Below are 18,840 nucleotides of genomic sequence, written 5' to 3'. Positions count from 1 at the left end.
GGTCCCTCAAATCTCCTCAGCCCCCCAAATCTTGTCAGACCCCTCAAATCTCCTCAGAACCCCCCAGGTTCCTTCAGCCCCCGCTGTTCTCCTCAGACTCCCCAAACCTCCTCAGCACCCCTAGATCTCTTCAGTGCCCCAGGTCTCCTCAGCACCCCATAATTCTCTTCAGCCCCCTCATCCTCCTCAGTCCCCCCAGTTCTCTTCAGCCCCTCAAACCTCCTTAGCAAACCCTGGGTCTCCTCAGCACCCCCAGGTGTCCTCAGACCCCATTTCCCTGGGGGCTCCCCAACCCCTCTCAGGGTCTCCCCCCATCTCAGGTTCCTCCATCCCCTCTGCAGACCCCCAGGGTCCCCCCAAACCCTCAGCTTTTGCAGCCCCTTAGGCCTCCCCATTTGTTTTCTCCTCCCCACATCCCTTTCAGGGAGCATCCATTTAAATATATATATATTTACCATTTTTTTTAATCGTTTTATCCATGTGTCCCCATGCCCCAAATCAGCAGATACAGCCCATAAGGGGAGCAAAAGTGGGGGCAAAACCCACCCGCTTCTCCTTCTTCTTCTTCAAGGCCCAGGGGATGATGCTGCTTCTGAGTTTCCAAACTCAAAATAATTTTAAAACTCCAAAATTGGGGATTTTTTTAATGCTTTCCCAAAACACTGCATCACAGAGAGTGATGGAGAGGAGAAGGATGTCCTGAGTGGATGGAACTGTAATTAGCAAACCCAAATTATGCACCTGAGTGGTGAGGAGCAGGGATGGGATGGGATGGGATGGGATGGGATGGGATGGGATGGGATGAGATGGGATGGGATGGGATGGGATGAGATGGGATGGGATGAGATGGGATGGGATGGGGTGGGATGGGGTGGAGATGGGATGGGATAGGACGGGGATGGGGTGGGAATGGGATGGGGGTGGGGTGGGGTGAGCTTCCAGGGGGTCTTCACCGAAGTGCAGGGTCCGTCTGCACTTGCCCTGGGCATGAAGACCCCAGGGAAAGTCCTGGCCAAGGCGATGGCGCTGAGGAACAGGTGCTGTCACCTCCCCAGTGCCCTCTCAGGTCTGGCCGTGTCCCCCTACTCGCATCCCCACCACTTCTTTAGCACCACAGGTCTCGGACCTCCCCATTGCCCAACATTTCCCTGCCTTGGAAGGTCCCCAAATCCATTAATTATCCATGACTCAACCGAGAAGCAGAGCCAGCAGCTCGAAAACCCCCTTTTTATCTGATTTTCAGCTGTTGACACCTAGCAGTTGCGCTCGGTGCTGATGTTACCCCAAAACGGGACACAGGAGGGACCGGAACATCTCAGAGCTTCCCTGATGTCCCTTAACCACCGATATCCATCCCTGATGCCACCGAGTTCCCCCTCGCTGGGTTTACTTTCATGGTGCTTTCGCTTCCTCCCGCAGCGCCGGGGCTTTCGGCTGCTGGGATTTTTCTTTTTGTCGTGATTGTGAAACCGGTGGCTTTAAACCTCTGCACCATTTTAGGTGATTCTTGACTTTTGCAGGGGGTGTCTGACACCAAATCTGCGGTGGGAGGACACAGTGTGGATCACCCCTGAGCTTTGGGGTCCATCAAGGGTGGGTGATCATCTCCTGGGACCGTCCGTGTTGAGACTGGCTGAGATAGGCAACGCTCCGGGCTTTTTTCTGACCCTGCGTTGGGTGGATTTAATCTTGGGTGTGGGAAAGGGGCCCCTTTCCTGGGGAGGTGGTTGGTATGCAGAGATAAAAAAAAAAATAAATAGGAATAATAAAACCCTGCCCGTCTCCATCCCAGGTTGCAAAATCGAGGAAATAAGCTCTCGCCTTCCGAAAAAAATACGGTTCCAAGGCTGGTTTTGCCCCCGGGATAGATCCGACCGCGATTAAAAGGAGAGGAAGGTGGGAGCGGAGGTAAATCGCAGCCGCAAATCAGTGCCGCGGGGTTTTCGGCAGAGCTGCTACACCTGCACACCGCCCCGGGGACGCTGGCCCCGTCCCATCGCGGTGTCACCGTCAAGCCGGATCCGTCCGGCACCGCCGGCGCCTGGTAAAACCACAGCGGGTGCCTGGGTGGGGAAGGGGAGATGTTTGTGCGGGGCCACCTGGGATGTCCTCATGGGAAAACCTGGTCCCCAAGGGGTGACATGGGGCTCCCCTCTGTTTTTTTTGGTGTCCCCAAAGCCTTTGTCCGCGTCTTGGGGACAGCGGGAAGGAATTCCTTTGGGAAATGCCTCTCTGAAACTCTTCCACCCCCCCCCCGCGCTCCTTTCTTTCACACAAAATCCCTTGTTTTCCGTAAAAAGCTGGTGAAAGCACCCACTGTCTGCGCCAGAGGAGGTTTCCCCATGACAAGTGGCCATGCCGGGCATCGGTGATGCTGGCGTTCCCGGTGCTGCTTGGGCCAGATGGGTGAAAATCCACATTCCCGGCTTCTCAGGGTCAACAAACCCATAAAGCGTGTTTTTCACCCCAGAATCCCGGCGATCGGGAGGTGCCGAGGTCCTCGCCAATGCTGGAGCAAAGCATTGGGGGTGTTGGGTTAGGAGGGAGAATTAAAAAAATGAGGGTGCATGAGCTTCCTTTCTCCCTGAGAAAGGGCGGGCCATTTAGTTCTAATTAGGTAATGAGTTAATTAGGATTAATTAGTTAATGTTTGCAAAGCACTTAGGAGATGAAAAGCAGCGGCTTTGTGCATCTCCATGGATGGGTGCGGGGGGGTTTGGCTAAAATCCCTGTGACACCCTTAGGAGGGGACTTCTTAAGCCAAGCCTAGCTAGGCCAGGCTTAAAACCCAGCAAGAAGGAGGGCTGCCATAACAGGAGGTTTGGAATGGCGAGGGGCGCTCCCGGCACTCCGCCGTGGCGAAAAGCCGTGCTGGGATGGCGGCGCACACGCCGCAAGCCAAGCGAGCACGTCCCGGCGTGCCCGTGGTGCCGGCAGCGCCGGTTTCTCCAGCGGCGGGGGGAAGATTCCAGCACCGTGGCTCAGGGGCCTCCCTCCCCGGCAGCGTCCCGCGGGCACAGCCGGCACACGCGGCACACGTGGGAAGCAGCTGGGTTTTCCCTGCCCGACGGGCGCATTACCGGATCGGCCAAAACCCTCACCTTGTCTTGGCATCCTCCGGCACGCCGGAGCTGAAAAGCGGCTGCGTACCCCCAAAAAATTGAGAATCAAGTCACAGCGGAGCCCCCCCAGCTCGCACTGGGGTTACTGGGAGGTAATGAAGCCAATTTACTAATTAACTGGGATTAATTTCCCTGTTTGCCCAAACACACGGTTTCCCTTCGTGGACAATCCCAGCTGCCCGCCACGCGGTCCTGCGGGACGATGTTCCCCGTCGCCCTAATTTCCCGGGTATTTTGGGATACAAATTAAATGATAAACCAGTAACAACCCATTTTTGGACCTTCCAGGCCTGAATGTGAGCCGGGCAGGATTTGGGGTGAAAAAAGGTGGTTTTTTTTTGCTTTCCTCTGGTAGAACCGGCCCCATCCCCGGCTCTTTGATGAGATAATTTCAGCCACTCCTCGGTCCCTGGTGGGTCCCGGCGGGGAGACAGGACCTGAATTCCTAATGCAGAAAAACAAGCAGAAAGAAAAAAAAACAAACCCATGTGGGTTTATGTTTATATATCTATTTTTTTGGCTTTTTCCAAGCTTTTCGGGCCTGGCGGGAAGAGGAACCAAGCGGGTGGTTATTCACCAAAAAAAGGGGAAGGGATTTGGGGGGCACACAGTGGGGGGGTGGTAGAAAGGGGGGCACTGGCAGTTGGAGCGGGGCGGTTTGGGGCGAAAACCGAGGAGTTTGTTCCCTTTGGCTCCCGGCCAGGCATTCACATCGCCTCCAAAATATGCAGCTTGACCCCTCCCTGGGGAATTGTGTCCCCCCCCCTCTGCCTCCATCGTCCCCATCCAGCCACTGCCTGCTGTCCCCATCCTGACCCAGGGTTGGGGGGACCCATCCTGGTGTTTGTATGGCCCTTGAGGAGGGACCAGATGGGTCCCCAGGGCTCCCCAGGGACTTTTGAGGGGCGGAAAAGTGTTGCCGTGGGGCAACCGGCGCTGCCAAAGGTCCCCATAGGTCCCCATATGTCCCACAGGTCCCAAAGGTCCCCATAGGTCCCCAAAGGTCCCACCATGGCCAAACGTCACGGTGCCACGGGAGGGGACAGTGGGAGCTCGTCACCCAAAACTCCTCTCAACCTGATTTTTGGCCAACTTGGTAAAATTTGGGGAAACCCAGGTGTTTTCTCAGCGATACCTGTGCCAGCGTCCCCTGTCCCTTGTCCCCACGGGTCCCCTGCTGCTCTGGGTGGGGGTGGGATGGGGCTGACACTGGTGGGCACAGAAAGCTGGGAGGTGGACAGAAGGACAGACAGAGAGACAAAGGGGTGGGTGGAGGAGTGGCAGGATGGACAGATGGAGGGACAGGGAGGGACAGAGGGACGGAAGGACAGATGGACAAATGGATGGAATAAGGGACAGACGGGGACATGGCTGGATGGGGCCTGAGGGACGAATGGACGGACAGAAGAACGGACCCAGGGCAGGCTGGGTGAATGAGTGGCGGCTGGCGGGACAGACAGATGGACAGGGCACGGGTGGAGATGCCGCGGGAGGGGGGCTGCGGAGCTGCGGGTCGGTCACATCGCGGCCCCTTTAAGCGCCCCCCAAGTGTCGCCGCGGCCCCTTTAAGCCCTCCCCCCCTAAACGCCGGCGCGGCCCCTTTAAGCTCCCCCCCCCGCGGGAGGGCGGTGGTACGCGCCGGTGGGCCGCGCCGCGCGGGGGACAATGGGGCGGGGGCGGTACCACTGTGGCTGCGGGGGGGCGGGCAGGAAGTGCCGCGCGGCCCCGCCCCCTCCTGCTCCGCCACCCCCCGCCCGTCGCGGCGGGGCGCGCTGTGAGGCGGAGGGATCGCTCCCCCCTCCCCGGGCACCGGGAACCGGCACCGCTGCGGCTGGGTGAGGGCAGCGGGCACCGGCGGCCGGGACAGGCGGGGCCCGGTCTCGAACCTGGGGTCTTGGCGGGGCGCGGAGCGGGGAGCGGTCTCGAACCTGGGTACCTCCGGTGCGGCCTCCCGGCAGCTTCATCCCCGGAACCCCCGATTGCAGCCCCATTGCATCCGTCCCCCCCGGGTCCCCTCATATCAGCTTCACCCCCAGTCCCCCCATTGTATCCAATCCCCTCAATTCTCCCATTACAGACCCCCCCAGTCCTCTCATTGCATCCAGACCCCCCAATTCTCCGCCATTTCACCCCCACATTGCATCCAGACCCCCCAGTTCCTCCCCATTACAACCCCTTCAGTCCCCAGTTACATCCAGACCCTCCAGTTTCCCACCATTGAACCCCCCCATTGCAGCCTGACCCTTCAATTCCCCCCATTGCAACTCCCCTGTCCCCCCATTGCATCCAGACCCCATAATCCCTCCCCCATCACAATCTCCCCAGTCCCCCCATTGCATCCAGATCCCCCAATTCCACACCATCGCACCCCCATTACAGCCTGACCCCACAGTCCCCCCCATTGCAGTTCCCCCTAATCCCTCCATTGCATCCAGACCTTCCCATTGCAACTCCCCTTCCCTCCATTGCATCCAGACCCCTCAGTTCACCCCATTACAAGCCCCCAGTCCCCCCATTGCATCCAGACCCCCCAATTCCCCACCATTGCACTCCCCCATTGCAGACTGACCCTTCAATTTGCCCCATTGCAACTCCCCTGTCCCCCATTGCATACAGACCCCATAATCCCTCCCCCATCACAATCCTCCCAGTCTCCCCATTGCATCCAGACCCCCCAATTCCACACCATTGCATTCCCCATTACAGCCTAACCCCCCCTCCATTTCTCCCCCACATTGCAGCCTGACCCTCCAATTCTCCTCATTACAACTCCCCCAATTGCATCCAGATCCCCAATTCCCCCCACTCCAGCCCCCTCATTAGCAGCCTCACACCCAGGCCCCCCATTCCCTCACCCCAGGACTCCCCTTTACCATCTCCCCCCGCTCCAGACCCCCGCGGCCCCGTGCCATGGCCTGCAGCCTGAAGGACGAGCTGCTCTGCTCCATCTGCCTGAGCATCTACCAGGACCCGGTGAGCTTCGGCTGCGAGCATTACTTCTGCCGCCGCTGCATCACCGAGCACTGGGTGCGCCAGGAGCCCCAGGGCACCCGTGACTGCCCCGAGTGTCGCCGAACCTTCACCGAGCCCACCCTGGCCCCCAGCCTCAAACTGGCCAACATCGTGGAGCGGTACAGCGCCTTCCCCCTGGACGCCATCCTGGGCGCCCAGCGCAGCCCCTTCCCCTGCAAAGACCACGAGAAGGTCAAGCTGTTCTGCCTCACCGACCGCGCCATCGTCTGCTTCTTCTGCGACGAGCCCGCCATGCACGAGCAGCACCAGGTCACCAACGTGGATGATGCCTTTGAGGAGCTGCAGGTGTGTGCTCCCCTCCATCCATCCCTCCATCCTTCCATCCCTCTTTCCATCCATCCTTCCATCCCTCCATCTGTTCCTCCATCCCTCCATCCATTCCTCCATCTTCCATCCATCCATCCCTCCTTCCATCCCTCCCTCCTTCCATCCCTCCTTCCATCCATCTATCCATCCCTCCATCCATCCATCTATCCCTCCATTCTTCCATCCATCCATCCATCCATCCATCCATCCCTCTGTCCATCCCTCCATCCTTCCAACCCTCCATCCATCTCTCCATCCTTCCAGCCCTCCATCCTTCATCCCTCCATCCCTTCATCTGTCCATACTTCCATCCATCCCTTCCTTCCCTCCATCCCTCCCTGTCCCGGGAACATCATCCCTACCCTGAGCTGCTCCTCTGAGCTCCTCTGTCCCCTCTCGGTGCCAGCTCCTGTCCGTCTGTCCATGTGCCTTTTCTGGCCCCGTCAGTATCAGCCCTGTGGCATCTTCCCATCCGTCTGTCTGTTGATCCACATGCTTACCATGCCCCCGGCACCCCCTGCACCCCTTTTTCCAGGACCTCGCACCCCATGAGCTGGGTTTGTCAGGACAGCCGCCTGCTGGGATCCCTTTTTTCCCCAAATCCCCTATTTTCTGTCTTTTTCCAGCGGGAGCTGAGGGAGCAGCTCCAGGGGCTGCAGGAGAGTGAGCGTGGCCACACCGAAGCCCTGCAGCTTCTCAAACGGCAGCTGGCCGAGACCAAGGTACGAGTGTGCCCCAAAAACCTCCGTCCTGCACCCTCACCAACCTGATTTTGGGACCTCCAATGACCCCAAACCCCACAGTTTTGTGATTCTGCCCCATTTTCTCCTTCCTTGATACCCTGAAACCCACTAGCAGGTTGATGAACCTCCCTGTCATGCTGTCTTTCATTCCCTTTGGGGCTGCTTTTATTTATATTTTTAGTTCATTTTTATTTTATATTTATCTCCTTATTCTTGCTCGGGGGTTCAACTTTCAGCGAGGTCCCATTTTCTCTCCACCCCAACAGCAATGCGATTTTTTTAGCTTTTCTGTAGGGATATTGGGTCAAACACCCATCCTTGGGTGCTTGGAGTGTTCAGAATAATTTTGGTTAGTGGCGTTTATTTGGGGAATTATGGATTTGTGGAATGGTTGGGGCAGGATTGGGGGAATCTTAACAACCACCTGCACCCCAAAAAGTCCTCGGCCAAGAGCCTGCGCGTGACCATCGGGGAGGCTTTTGAGCGGCTGCACCGGCTGCTGCGGGAGCGGCAGAAGGCGATGCTGGAGGAGCTGGAGGCCGACACGGCGCGGACGCTGACGGACATTGAGCAGAAGATCCAGCGCTACAGCCAGCAGCTGCGCAAGGTGCAGGAGGGCAGCCAGATCCTGCAGGAACGCCTGGCTGAGGCCGACAAACACATCTTCTTGGCCGGCGTGGCGTCCCTTTCCGAGAGGTGGGTGACAACGAGGGGACAGCACGGTCAGTTTTGGGCAAGAAAGGCCTTGAGGTGCTGGAGTGAGTTGAGAGAAGGGAATGGAGCTGGTGAGGGGCTGGAGCACAAGTGTGATGGGAGCAGCTGAGGGACCTGGGGGGTTCAGCTGGAGAACAGGAGCTGAGGGGAGACCTGATCTCTGAACTGCCTGAAAGGAGCTTGGAGCCAGGGGGGTCGGGCTCTGCTCCCCAGGAACAAGCGCCAGGAGCAGAGGAAATGACCTCAAGTTGCACCAGGGGAGGTTGAGGTTGGATTTAGGAACAATTTCTTCCCCAAAGGGCTGTGGGGCATTGGAACAGGCTGCCCAGGGCAGTGCTGGAGTCACCATCCCTGGAGGGTTGGACAGACGGACATGAGGTTCCCAAGGACAGGGATTGGGTTAACAGTTGGACTTGATCTTGAGGGTCTCTCCCAACCAAAATAATTCTATGACACCGGGGTCTCCCGTATTCTCCCCCCCTTCTCCATCATCTCCTTCGCAGGCTGAAGGGGAAGATCCACGAGACCAACCTGACCTACGAGGATTTCCCCACCTCCAAGTACATGGGGCCGCTGCAGTTCACCATCTGGAAATCCCTGTTCCAGGACATCCACCCCGGTGAGGGTGCAGGGACAGGGGCTTCCTGGGGAGGGATGGGATGGGGACATGCTGGCAAGGGATGGGGACAGGGACATCACTGGTGAGTGATGCGAATGCATTGGTGAGGGATGAGGATGTCACCGGTGAAAGATGGGGACAGGGATGTCCCCAGGAAGGGATGAGGATGCACCAGCAAGGGATGGGGACAGGGACAGCACCAGTGAGGGGCAGGGACATTCAGGCAAGGAATGGGGATGCACCAGCAAGGGACAGGGGTGGGGACATCGGTGTTGAGGGACAAGGATGCACTGGCAAAGGATGGGGACAGGGACACTACTGGTGAGGGATGGGGATGTGCCAGTGAGGGATGAGGACACGCCGTCAAGAGATGGGGACAGGGACATTGCTTCTGAGGGATTGGAGCGCACCAGCAAGGAATGGGGGACACCCTGGTGAGGGTTAGGGACAGCCCCAGTGAGACATGGGGACAGAAACGTCACTGGTGAGGGATGGGGACAGGGACATTACTGTTAGAGGGATGGGGACATGCTAGCTCACACTGGTGAAGGACAGGGACGCACTGGCCGGAGATGGAGACAAGAACATCACTGGTGAAGGGTGGGGACACACCAGTGACCTCAGCACCGTGGTGCTTTGCAAACTGGTGGGGCAGAGCCACCTGCACCAGGTCTGGGGACCTGAATTTACACTTGTCTCCCCTTGTCCCTGTGTCCCTCTGTGTCCCCCTGTGTCCCTGCTCCCTCCCCAGTGCCAGCAGCCCTGACACTGGACCCCGGCACTGCCCACCACCGCCTGATCCTCTCCGACGACTGCACCATCGTGGCGTACGGCAACCTGCACCCCCAACCACTGCAGGACTCCCCCAAACGCTTCGACGTGGAGGTGTCGGTGCTGGGGGCGCAGGCGTTCGGCGGGGGGGTGCACTACTGGGAGGTGGTGGTTTCCGAGAAGACCCAGTGGATGATCGGTTTGGCCCACGAAGCCGTCACCCGCAAGGGCAGCATCCAAATCCAGCCCAGCCGGGGCTTCTACTGCATCGTCATGCACGACGGCAACCAGTACAGCGCCTGCACCGAGCCCTGGACGCGGCTCAATGTCAAGGGCAAGCTGGAGAAGGTGGGGGTGTTCCTGGACTACGACAAGGGGCTCCTCATCTTCTACAACGCCGATGACATGTCCTGGCTCTACACCTTCCGCGAGCGCTTCCCCGGCAAGCTCTGCTCCTACTTCAGCCCCGGGCAGAGCCACGCCAACGGCAAGAACGTGCAGCCGCTGCGCATCAACACCGTGCGCATCTGACGGGGCTTCGGCGCGGCGCCCCCTCCCCACTGGTGTGCTGGGGGAGGTTTGGGCTGATCCTGCCGCAGGAACTGGCCCCGGTGTGGGGCAGGATGCGGCCGTTGTGGCCCCACCATTGCTGGGCTGCGCTTCCAGGGGGGCTTGGGGGGCCGGGCTGCTGCAATAAAAGATTTGGAGAAAAGGGGCTGGGTGGTGAGAGCCCCGGGGGCTGCGCCAGGACGTGCCGTGCAGCGCCGTGTTGTGCATACTGCAGCCTTTTGTGCCATACGTGCTGTGCCGTGCTTATGGCACCATGCTGCGCCACACCATACGTCCTGCACTGTTGTGTGCCATACGTACCGCGCTGTGCCATGCCAGACATACTGCACCGTGCCATATGGCACTGTGGTGTGCTGTGGCGTACATACTGCACCCTCATGAGCCATACGTGCTGTGCCGTCCCACACTATATGTCCTGTACTGTTGTGTGCCGTACATACCGCACTGTGCTGTATGGCACTGTGATGTGCCACACCATGCATACTGTGCTGTGCCATACATGCTGTGCCACACTGTATGTACTGCACCATGCCATACGTGCTGCACTGGGCTGTGCTGCACCATGACGTGCCACACCATGCGTTCTGCACTGTGCTGTGCCATATGTGCTGTGCCGTACATACAGCACCGCACTGCGGTGCACCATTCTGCTCTGTGCTGTCTGTACCATGCTGTGCCATTCGCACGGCTCTGTGCCGTTGTGCACCATACTGAGCTGCACCGTATATACAGCGCTATGCCATTGTGCACCGCGCTATACCATGCCATACATACTGCCCTGTGTATAGTGCACTGTGGTGCGTCACGCCATATGTACTGCACTGTGCCGTGGTGCACTGTGCCGTGCCATACTGCGCCATGCTGTGCCATACCATGCCATTCCATGCTGTACACACCACACGTGCTGAATGGTGCCGTGGTGCCCTGTGCCGCACTGCACCGTGCCCCGCCATGCTGTGCCATGGTGTCACAGCCCTGGGGACGCCAGGGCGAGAAGGAAGGGTCCATATAGGGGTGCTGCCGACGTATAGGAGCAGCTCTCATATAGGGAATACTGCCTGTGGGGAGGGGCTGAGATGGAGGGGTATATGTATATAGGGGGGATGCGACATGCAGAGCAGGGCTCTGCTATAGTGTCCTGCATAGGTACCAGGCTGTATAGGGTCTGTGCTGTTAATATATAGCGGGTATGATCTATAGGGGGTGTGATATATAGGGGTGGACTATACAGGGCGTGCGACATATAGGAAGTGTGATGGGGGCTATATAGGTGCCGGGGGGAAGCTGCGGGTAATTGAGGGCACTGAGGACAAACGGGGGCACTGGTATCGTACTGGGAGCGCGGGGGTTGCCGCGGTTCCCCTCCCGCCCGCCAGGGGGCGCTGTTCCGCCCCCGTCACCCTCTCTGTGGCTCAGTCCGGAGCGCGCGGGCGCGCCTTCCCGCACATGCGCAGTGCCGGCGGTGAGGGCGCGGGAGCGCGCCCAGGGGGCGGGGCTCCTCCGCCATCTTGCCCCGAGCGCGGCCCCGCCGGTACCGGAGAGCGGGGGGACAGTGAGGGACCGGGGGACAGTGAGGGACCGGGGGACAGTGAGGGGCAGGGGGACAGTGAGGGACCGGGGAACAGCGAGAGGCCGGGGGGCGGGACAGGGGATGTCGTGGGGCTGGGGGACCGGTAACGGGGGGATTTGGGGGGAGATGGGGCAGTTGAGGGGACTGGGGAACATGGGGGTGTTGTGGGGAGGAGCCTGTGGGGCTCGGGGTGTCTGTGGGTCGGGGGGGCACCTGTGAGGCTCAGAGAGGGTGTGGGGGGCACTTTTGGGGCTTGGGGTGTCCGTGGGTTGGGTGGGGGGGGCTGTGGGGCTCAGGGGGGTGTGTGGGGAATCTATGGGGCTTAGGGCCCCTGTGGGGTGTGGGGGGCACTTGTGGGGTTCAGGGTGTCCATGGGTTGTGGGAGGGACCTGTGGGGCTCGAGGGGGGTGTAGGTCTGGGGGGGGACCTGGGAGGCTGTGGGGGGCTCCTGTGGGGCTCAGGGTGGATCTGTGAGGCTCAGGGTCACTGTGGGGTGTGTGGGGCACCTGTGGGGCTTAAGAGGTGTGTGGGGGGCACTTCTGGGGCTCGGGATGTCCGTGGGTTGGGGGGCGCTGTGGGGCTTAGGGGGGCGTGGGGGGAATCTGTGGGGCTTAGCGTCCCTGTGGGGCACTTTTGGGGGTCAGGGTGTCTGGGGCGCCCCCTGTGGGTCCCTGGTTTGGCTGTGGGGGTGTCAGGGTCTGTGGGGGGGCAGTGGAGCAGGGGCAGAGCCGCAGCCCTGGGGGGAAGCCCGGGGGGGCTGTGCGTGGGTCTGGGGGTGGTGGGGCTGGTGTTAGAGATGGGGGGACCGCAGGGTGACCCCCACACCCCCCCAGCCATGGAGCCCAGCGGGGGGGCGCGCAGGGAGCGCCCGAAGCCGCGGGAGCCGGCAGCGCGGCTGGAGAAAGCCAAGCAGAAATCAGCCCAGCAGGAGCTGAAGCAGCGGCAGCGGGCGGAGGTGAGCGAGGGGGGGACACGGGGACCCTGGCGCCGAATCCTGTCCCCCCATCACCTTTATTTCCCCCCCCCTTTCCAGATTTACGCCCTGAACCGCGTGATGACAGAGCTGGAGCAGCAGCAGTTCGACTCCTTCTGCAAGCAGATGCAGGCGTCCGGCGAGTGAGGATCGTGATACCCCCCCCGCCTCTGCGCGGCCGCTTTTCTAACCCCTTTTGTTATTTATTTACCAAATAACTGCTCTTTTTGTCCATGTTTTTTCTAAAATAAAATCTGTGGTGGTTCCATGTCTCTCGTGGTCCCTCGGCGAGGCCGGATCAGGGCCAGGTGCCAGAACAGCTGCGGCCGTTGGGCGCCAGCGCGACCTCGACCCTCAGTTCAGTGCCTGGAGGGGGAAGGGTCCTGCCCCCCCTGCCGCCACGATTCGGGGTCCACGTCCAGCTCTCGCAGCTGCTCAGCGCCGCGGGGGCTTCCCCGGGGACCCCCTGGGTGTTTCTCTCTCTCGGGTTGACCTTCGTTTCCTTCCTCCACCCACACACCCTTCGCTTTCCAGCCGCCGCTTTTCCAGAGAGTTCGGATCGGCGGCGTCAAACCCGCGTGTTCCCCCCGGGGAACAAACACCGAATAATGCACATCAGAGAGAGAATTTCCTTATGGTGATGGTTAAAATAATAAATAATCAAAACACTGCGGCAAATCAGGTTTCAAACAGACCCTCTGGAGGTTTGATCGGTGAATTCCCCCCCACAATCAAGGGAGGTCTTTGATTTTGGGGGTGTGAACCTTCCCCCTCGTGATAAATTCCCAATATGCGGTGGGAGCAAACCTGAAATTTCACCTTCCCCAATGTGGGGAGGGGTTTTGGGGTCCCTGTCACGGGGGGTTCGCTCACCCCCCACAAATGCTGGGGTGCGGGGAGGCTGTTTTGGGGCCTCACCCCGAGCGGAGCTTTCCTTCCCACTTCATTATTTCCCTGTTGCTTTTCTCTACGGGCTCCTCGATCTGGGGAGCGGGGACCCCGAGGAGACGGCGCTGGAGAGCGAGGAGGAGGAGGAAGACGAAGGCTTTATTGGGCGTTAGGTGGTGGTGAGGGGGGGGATTTGCAGCTCCACACGGCGAAGGGGAAGACGATGTAGGACGTCGACCACGCGACGCAATAAACCGAAGCCACCGCCGCCGGCGAGAAGAGCACGGTCACCACCCCTGCGCCGGGAAAGCACCGTCAGGATCCTCCCCTTCCCCCTCGGCGCTTTAATTACCCCATTTTAATTACCCTACCTCCGGCGTAAACCACTTTTTTCCAGAGCTGCGACTCCAGCACCTTGTCGTGGGGGTAGGAACCGCGGTCCAGCATGAAGACGCCCATGACGGCGGCGGTGACGCGCAGCACGGTGACGTCCCCCCCCGTCAGCAGGAAGGTCCCCGCCAGCAGCGAGGACGCGTAGGGACAGGGCAGCCCGCGGTAGGTGAAGGGGATCCCTGCGGGGTGCTGGGCGTTGAGCTGGGGTGGGGGGATCACCCCAAAACCCCCCTCCCCATGAGGTGCCGGGCTTACCGCTGGAGAAGAAGCAGAGGCGCGCGAACACAGCCAGCGCGTAGGCGACGGCCAGCAGCCCGTCCAGGACGCCGTGTGGCTGCAGCAGCAGCGCGGTGGCCAAGCCGAAAGTGGTAAAATCGGCAAAATCATCCAGTTTTGCACCTGTGGGCAGCACACGAGCGGCTCAGGGGGGTTTTGGGACACCCCACGGGGGTGGGTTTGGGGGTGGCGCGACCCACTCACCCAGCGCCGAGCAGGCGTCGAGCTGCCGCGCCACGGCTCCGTCGGCCAGATCCAGCAGGAACCCCACCAGCAGCAGCCAGCACGAGTGCTGGTATTGCCTGGGGGGGGCAAAACCGCTGTGAAACCCCCTTTTTAACCCCACCATGCGCCCCTCCTTGTAACATTTCCCCACCTGTTGAGGCTGCAGAGCACGGAGGACAAACCGGCTACCAGGTTGGCCACCGAGAGCCCGTTGGCCGCATTCTTCCGGACGAACTCCAGCGCCCGGCCCCGGCCCGCGCTCAGGAACAGCTTCTGCGGGGGCTGGAAAACACCTGCAAAGCGCCGCGGCCGCCGGTGAAACGGCCGAACCCCCTTTTCGCCAAAGCGGGGGGGATCCTTTAAACCCCCCCGAGGTCGCGGGTCGGCGCTTTGCTCCCCCCTCCAGCGCTGGGAAGGGGCTGGAGGAGCTGTATTTTAGGCTATTATAGGTTATTCTTGGGGGTGCTGGCGCCTGCGGGAGCCTCGCCGGCCGTTCCCCGCCTCAAACCAAAGCCCCAAAAGCGTTTTGAAGCGAGCGGTGGGTTTTTTTTTTTGCCATTTTATTTTAATATATTTTCTTTTCACGAGCCCTGCCTCTTATCTACCCACTGGACGTGCAAATAAAACCGAACAAATTAATACAAACTGCCGAAAAAAAAACAAAACCAAACCACGAAACAAATCCAAACCCAAGCTTAAGACTAAAAGCCAACCCCAGTTTGAAGCTTGATGCGTCTTATATACCTATAGGGCTAAGCTTTAGAGACAGAGTTTAAGGGTCATGTCCTACTAGTGGGCTTTGCACCCTGCCTGTGCCGCGGTCCCAAAGCTGGGGAGATCCTTCATCTGCAAGAAAACAGCACGTCAGAGCAACACAAGAGCCGCCCCCCCGCGCCCCCCCAAAACACCTCCCGCCGTGCATAGGAACACCTGCGATTGCGATGGATGGAGCTCGAGCGCTGCGTTTCGGGGGGTTACTGGGGACGTGGGGACGTGAGCGGTGGCACTGGGACCTTTGGCCACCGCGCCCCGCGCCGCCAGCACGGGCTGGGGATGGAAAATCCCTCCCGACCTGCCGGGGCGGTTGTTGCGCCGCGTCGGATTTTCCGGGATCTTTTGGGGGTTTTTTATTTTGGGGAAGGTGGGGGTTAAACCATCACCCGGCGCCGTCCCCCTCGCTCCTTTGAGGCAGATCTGGTGGGTTTTGAGGGTGAAAAGGGCAAAAATAGCCATTTTGGGGCTCGCTGTCACCATCCCCGGCATTGAGCGGGATTGGGGACCCCCCGGGGGGCGTCACCGGTGCTGCGGCTGCACCGGCAGCGTCACGATCCCCCAGTATGTGCCTGTTCTTGGCGTTTCTAAGCCCAAAAAGGAAGGGCAGGAGGGACTTTCTCAAACCGGTGCCACTGCTTTTTATTACTGTTTTTTGGGGGAAAAAAAGGTGGTTTTGGCTCTTCCCAAATGATCTTGGGGGGATTGTGTGTCCTGGGGGGGGGTCTCACCCCCCAGGGCTGAGGAGAAAAGGGGGTTGAGCTGGCAGAGGCGCAGAATTACCCTGATGTTTTGGGGCCGCTTACATTCTTTTCACACTTTTCCGCCCCAATTCACGGCGCTGAGCGAACGGCGCTCGGCCAACGACCCCGATTTTTCCGCCAAACCCCCCAAAACGGCGATTTTTGGAGGCTGTGGGGGGGGTGAGGAGGGAGGAGATGCCCCGTGAAGAGGCATCGGGAGCATGGAGGTGGCACTTACCGACCGGCGGGGACACCATCCACATGGCTGCGGCGGGGAAACCGAGGCAGGGGCGGCTCGGCGAGGGGAAACTGAGGCAGGGAGAGGTCGGCGAAGGGGAAACTGAGGCAGGGAGGGCTCGGCGGGCGCTCGCCCGGCGCGGCCGTGACGCCGCGTTATATAAGGAAAAGCTTCGCGGCTGAGTCACCCGCGGGGGTGGGTCCGGCCAGAGAACACGGGGGTTTCGGAGGCGCCTGGCACCACCGGCGAGGGAGGAGCTGCCGGGGGGGCCGGGGGCCGTGCCAGGGCTGGGGACACTGTGCCAGGCCTGGGGACACTGTGCCAGGTCACAGCACCGATGCCAGGCTCGCAGCAGCCGTGCCAGGTGTGGGCCGCTGTGCCAGGCTCACAGCACCCACTGCACGCTCACAGCACCCACTGCACGCTCACAGCACCCATTGCATGCTCACAGCACCCATTGCATGCTTACAGCACTCATTGCACACTCGCAGTTCCCATTGCACACTCGCAGCTCCCATTGCACGCTCGCAGCACCCGTTCCACGCTCACAGCTCCCATTGCACATTCACAGCACCCATTGCACGCTCACAGCTCCCATTGCACATTCACAGCACCCACGACATGCTTGCTGCACCCATTGCACAGTCACAGCTCCCATTGCACACTTACAGCACTCATTGCACGCTCACAGCTGCCATTGCACGCTCACAGCACCCACTGCATGCTCACAGCTGCCATTGCATGCTCACAGCACCCATTGCATGCTCACAGCACCCATTGCACGCTCACAGCTCCCACTGCACGCTCACAGCTCCCACTGCATGCTCACAGATCCCACTGCACGCTCACAGCTCCCACTGCACGCTCACAGCACCCATTGCACACTCACAGCACCCATTGCACACTCACAGCTGCCATTGCACACTCGCAGCACCCATGGCATGCTCACAGCACCCACAGCATGCTCACAGCACTCATTGCACGCTCACAGCACCCACAGCACACTCACAGCACTCATTGCACGCTCACAGCACCCATTGCACGCTCACAGCACCCATTGCACGCTCACAGCACCCGTGCCAGCCTTGCACCGCCCATCCTTGGCTCGCACCACCCATATCGGGCTTGTAGTAACCACACTGCTCATAGCACCCATACCGTGCTTGCAGCACCCACGCCAGCCTTGTGCCACCCACGTCAGGCTCACAGCACCCGTGCCAGGCTCGTAGCACCCGTGCCAGGCTTTGCAGCACCCCCGCTGTGTTTTGTAGCACCTACACCACTCTCACGGCACCCATAGCATGTTCACAGCACCCATGCCAGGCTCATAGCACCTGTACCGTGCTCATAGCACCCGTACTAGGGTCACAGCACCCACACCATGCTTGTGGCACCCGTGCCAATCTCACAGCACCCATACCATTCCCATGGCACCCATACCATGCTCACAGCACCCATAGCAGGTCACAGCACCTATACCAATAGCCATATCATGCCCATAGCACCCAAACCATTGCTCACAGCACCCATACCATGTTTGTAGCACCCATACCAGGCTCACAGCACCCATACCATGCCCGTAGCACCCACACCATGCCTGTAGCACCCATACCATGTTTGCAGCACCCATATCAGGCTCACAGCACCCATACCATGCCCATAGCCCCCATACCATGCCTGTAGCACCCATACCATGTTTGCAGCACCCATATCAGGCTCACAGCACCCATACCATGCCCATAGCCCCCATACCATGCCTGTAGCACCCATACCATGCTCACAGCACCTATAGCAGCTCACAGCACCCATACCACACTCAAAGCACCCATGCCAGCCCCAGCACCCCGGCACCGCTGTGTCCCCTCACCCCGTGCCTGCTGTCACCCCTGGGCACAGCACCACGGCACTCAATGGACATCTCGGCCCCGTCACCGCTCTCACGACCCCATGGGGGTCACAGCTGGTGCCCCCCACCCTGTGCCAATAAAGCGCCAGCTCAGCAGGTGCCCCTGGGCTGGGTCCCCCCTCTGGGTCCCCCGGCGGGCGGCACCCACTTGTTGGAGGGTGTCACGAGTTGGGGCGGCCTCAGCCCCCCCGTCCCCTTGAGCAAAGGGCCCGCGATAGCGGCTGGGCCGGGGCGGCCGCCGGCGGTGATGCCGGAACGCGGTGGGGAGAGCAAAGGTCCCCGGGGCACCGTGACAAGGGGACAATAAAACTTGCACAGCCCCAGTGTCCCGCAGCAGGAATTTTCCACCTGGATTCCCAGGGGAATCGGGGGGTGCGTGTAGCACCCATCCCCGCGGGGGGCTCAGGGGGGACCTGGGGGTCCCAGGGGTGCCAGCCATGGCGGGGTCGCGGGTGAAAGGGCCCTTTGTTTGCTGGTCACGCGCTGGCAGCGGTTGCGAAGCGACGGAGGGCAGGAGGCGGCGGGAGAGAAGGGCGGCCATGGGCGCCTGGCCTTGGGGCACCCGGGGGGGGACCGTCCCCAGCGCCTCGGGGCGCCTCAGGGGGCCCATTCGTGGGCGTGACAGGATGGCGCGGGGTGCCCATCACTGTGGCATCAGCGCTCAGCTGAAGGGCTGGTGCCTGTGCACATCCCCATGGCATCGTGGCATCTCAGGGTGCCCGTCCCTGTGTCACAGTGGCAGCTCTGGGTGCCCATCCCCGTGGCTTCAGGGCACCTCAGGGTGTTTGTCCCCATGGCACCTGGGTGCCTTTGGGTGCCCCCATGGTATCTGGGCACCGCTGGGTGCCCATCCCCGTGGCATCGCAGTCACATCCCCGTGAAATCTGGGTGTCTGTCCCTGTGACACTGGGGTGTCTCTGGGTGCCCATCTCCAGGGTATCTGGGCACCCCTGGTTGCTCCCCACGCCTCCCCAGGCGT

At 60.5% G+C, this 18,840-nt stretch overlaps 3 protein-coding genes across 10 annotated transcripts in view; 2 read left to right on the top strand and 1 right to left on the bottom strand.

Moving 5' to 3' along the window:
- Window positions 1-12,689, top strand: part of SVBP (small vasohibin binding protein) — a 31,235-nt gene extending 18,546 nt beyond the window's left edge. For 2 of the 4 annotated variants that reach the window (XM_071798528.1, XM_071798529.1), the window contains exons 2-3: window positions 12,281-12,403; window positions 12,482-12,689. In XM_071798528.1, coding sequence (XP_071654629.1) covers window positions 12,284-12,403; window positions 12,482-12,568 — 207 coding nt within the window. In that variant the 5' untranslated portion in view covers window positions 12,281-12,283 and the 3' untranslated portion in view covers window positions 12,569-12,689. The other 2 variants (XM_065855462.2, XM_071798527.1) reach the window with 2 other exon arrangements.
- Window positions 1,826-10,020, top strand: TRIM62 (tripartite motif containing 62). Of its 4 annotated transcripts, none has more exons than XM_065855433.2 (6): window positions 1,826-1,908; window positions 6,014-6,440; window positions 7,088-7,183; window positions 7,644-7,900; window positions 8,422-8,537; window positions 9,289-10,020. In XM_065855433.2, exons 2-6 carry the CDS (start codon window positions 6,033-6,035, stop codon window positions 9,837-9,839), a joined length of 1,428 nt encoding a protein of 475 aa, XP_065711505.1. In that variant the 5' UTR covers window positions 1,826-1,908; window positions 6,014-6,032; the 3' UTR covers window positions 9,840-10,020. The 4 variants fall into 4 exon arrangements, with proteins under 4 accessions (XP_065711505.1, XP_065711504.1, XP_071654598.1 ...); XM_065855432.2 differs by lacking the exon at window positions 1,826-1,908 and adding an exon at window positions 4,824-4,957; XM_071798497.1 differs by lacking the exon at window positions 1,826-1,908 and adding an exon at window positions 4,833-5,063.
- Window positions 12,690-13,449: 760 nt separating the features above from the next.
- On the bottom strand, window positions 13,450-18,745 carry TMEM269 (transmembrane protein 269). 2 transcript variants are annotated; one of them, XM_065855464.2, is made up of 7 exons: window positions 15,956-18,745; window positions 15,014-15,049; window positions 14,355-14,496; window positions 14,183-14,280; window positions 13,958-14,101; window positions 13,681-13,881; window positions 13,450-13,605 (listed from the first exon to the last, which is right to left on the bottom strand). In XM_065855464.2, the coding sequence occupies exons 1-7, from the start codon at window positions 15,978-15,980 to the stop codon at window positions 13,469-13,471; spliced, it is 783 nt and encodes a 260-aa protein (XP_065711536.2). In that variant the 5' UTR covers window positions 15,981-18,745; the 3' UTR covers window positions 13,450-13,468. The 2 variants fall into 2 exon arrangements, with proteins under 2 accessions (XP_065711536.2, XP_071654624.1); XM_071798523.1 differs by lacking the exon at window positions 15,014-15,049.
- Window positions 18,746-18,840: the final 95 nt, after the last annotated feature.

This window comes from Patagioenas fasciata, chromosome 23 (genome assembly GCF_037038585.1).
Source record: "Patagioenas fasciata isolate bPatFas1 chromosome 23, bPatFas1.hap1, whole genome shotgun sequence".
Classification (NCBI taxonomy): Eukaryota; Metazoa; Chordata; class Aves; order Columbiformes; family Columbidae; genus Patagioenas; species Patagioenas fasciata.
This window is presented reverse-complemented; position numbering and strand designations above follow the sequence as displayed.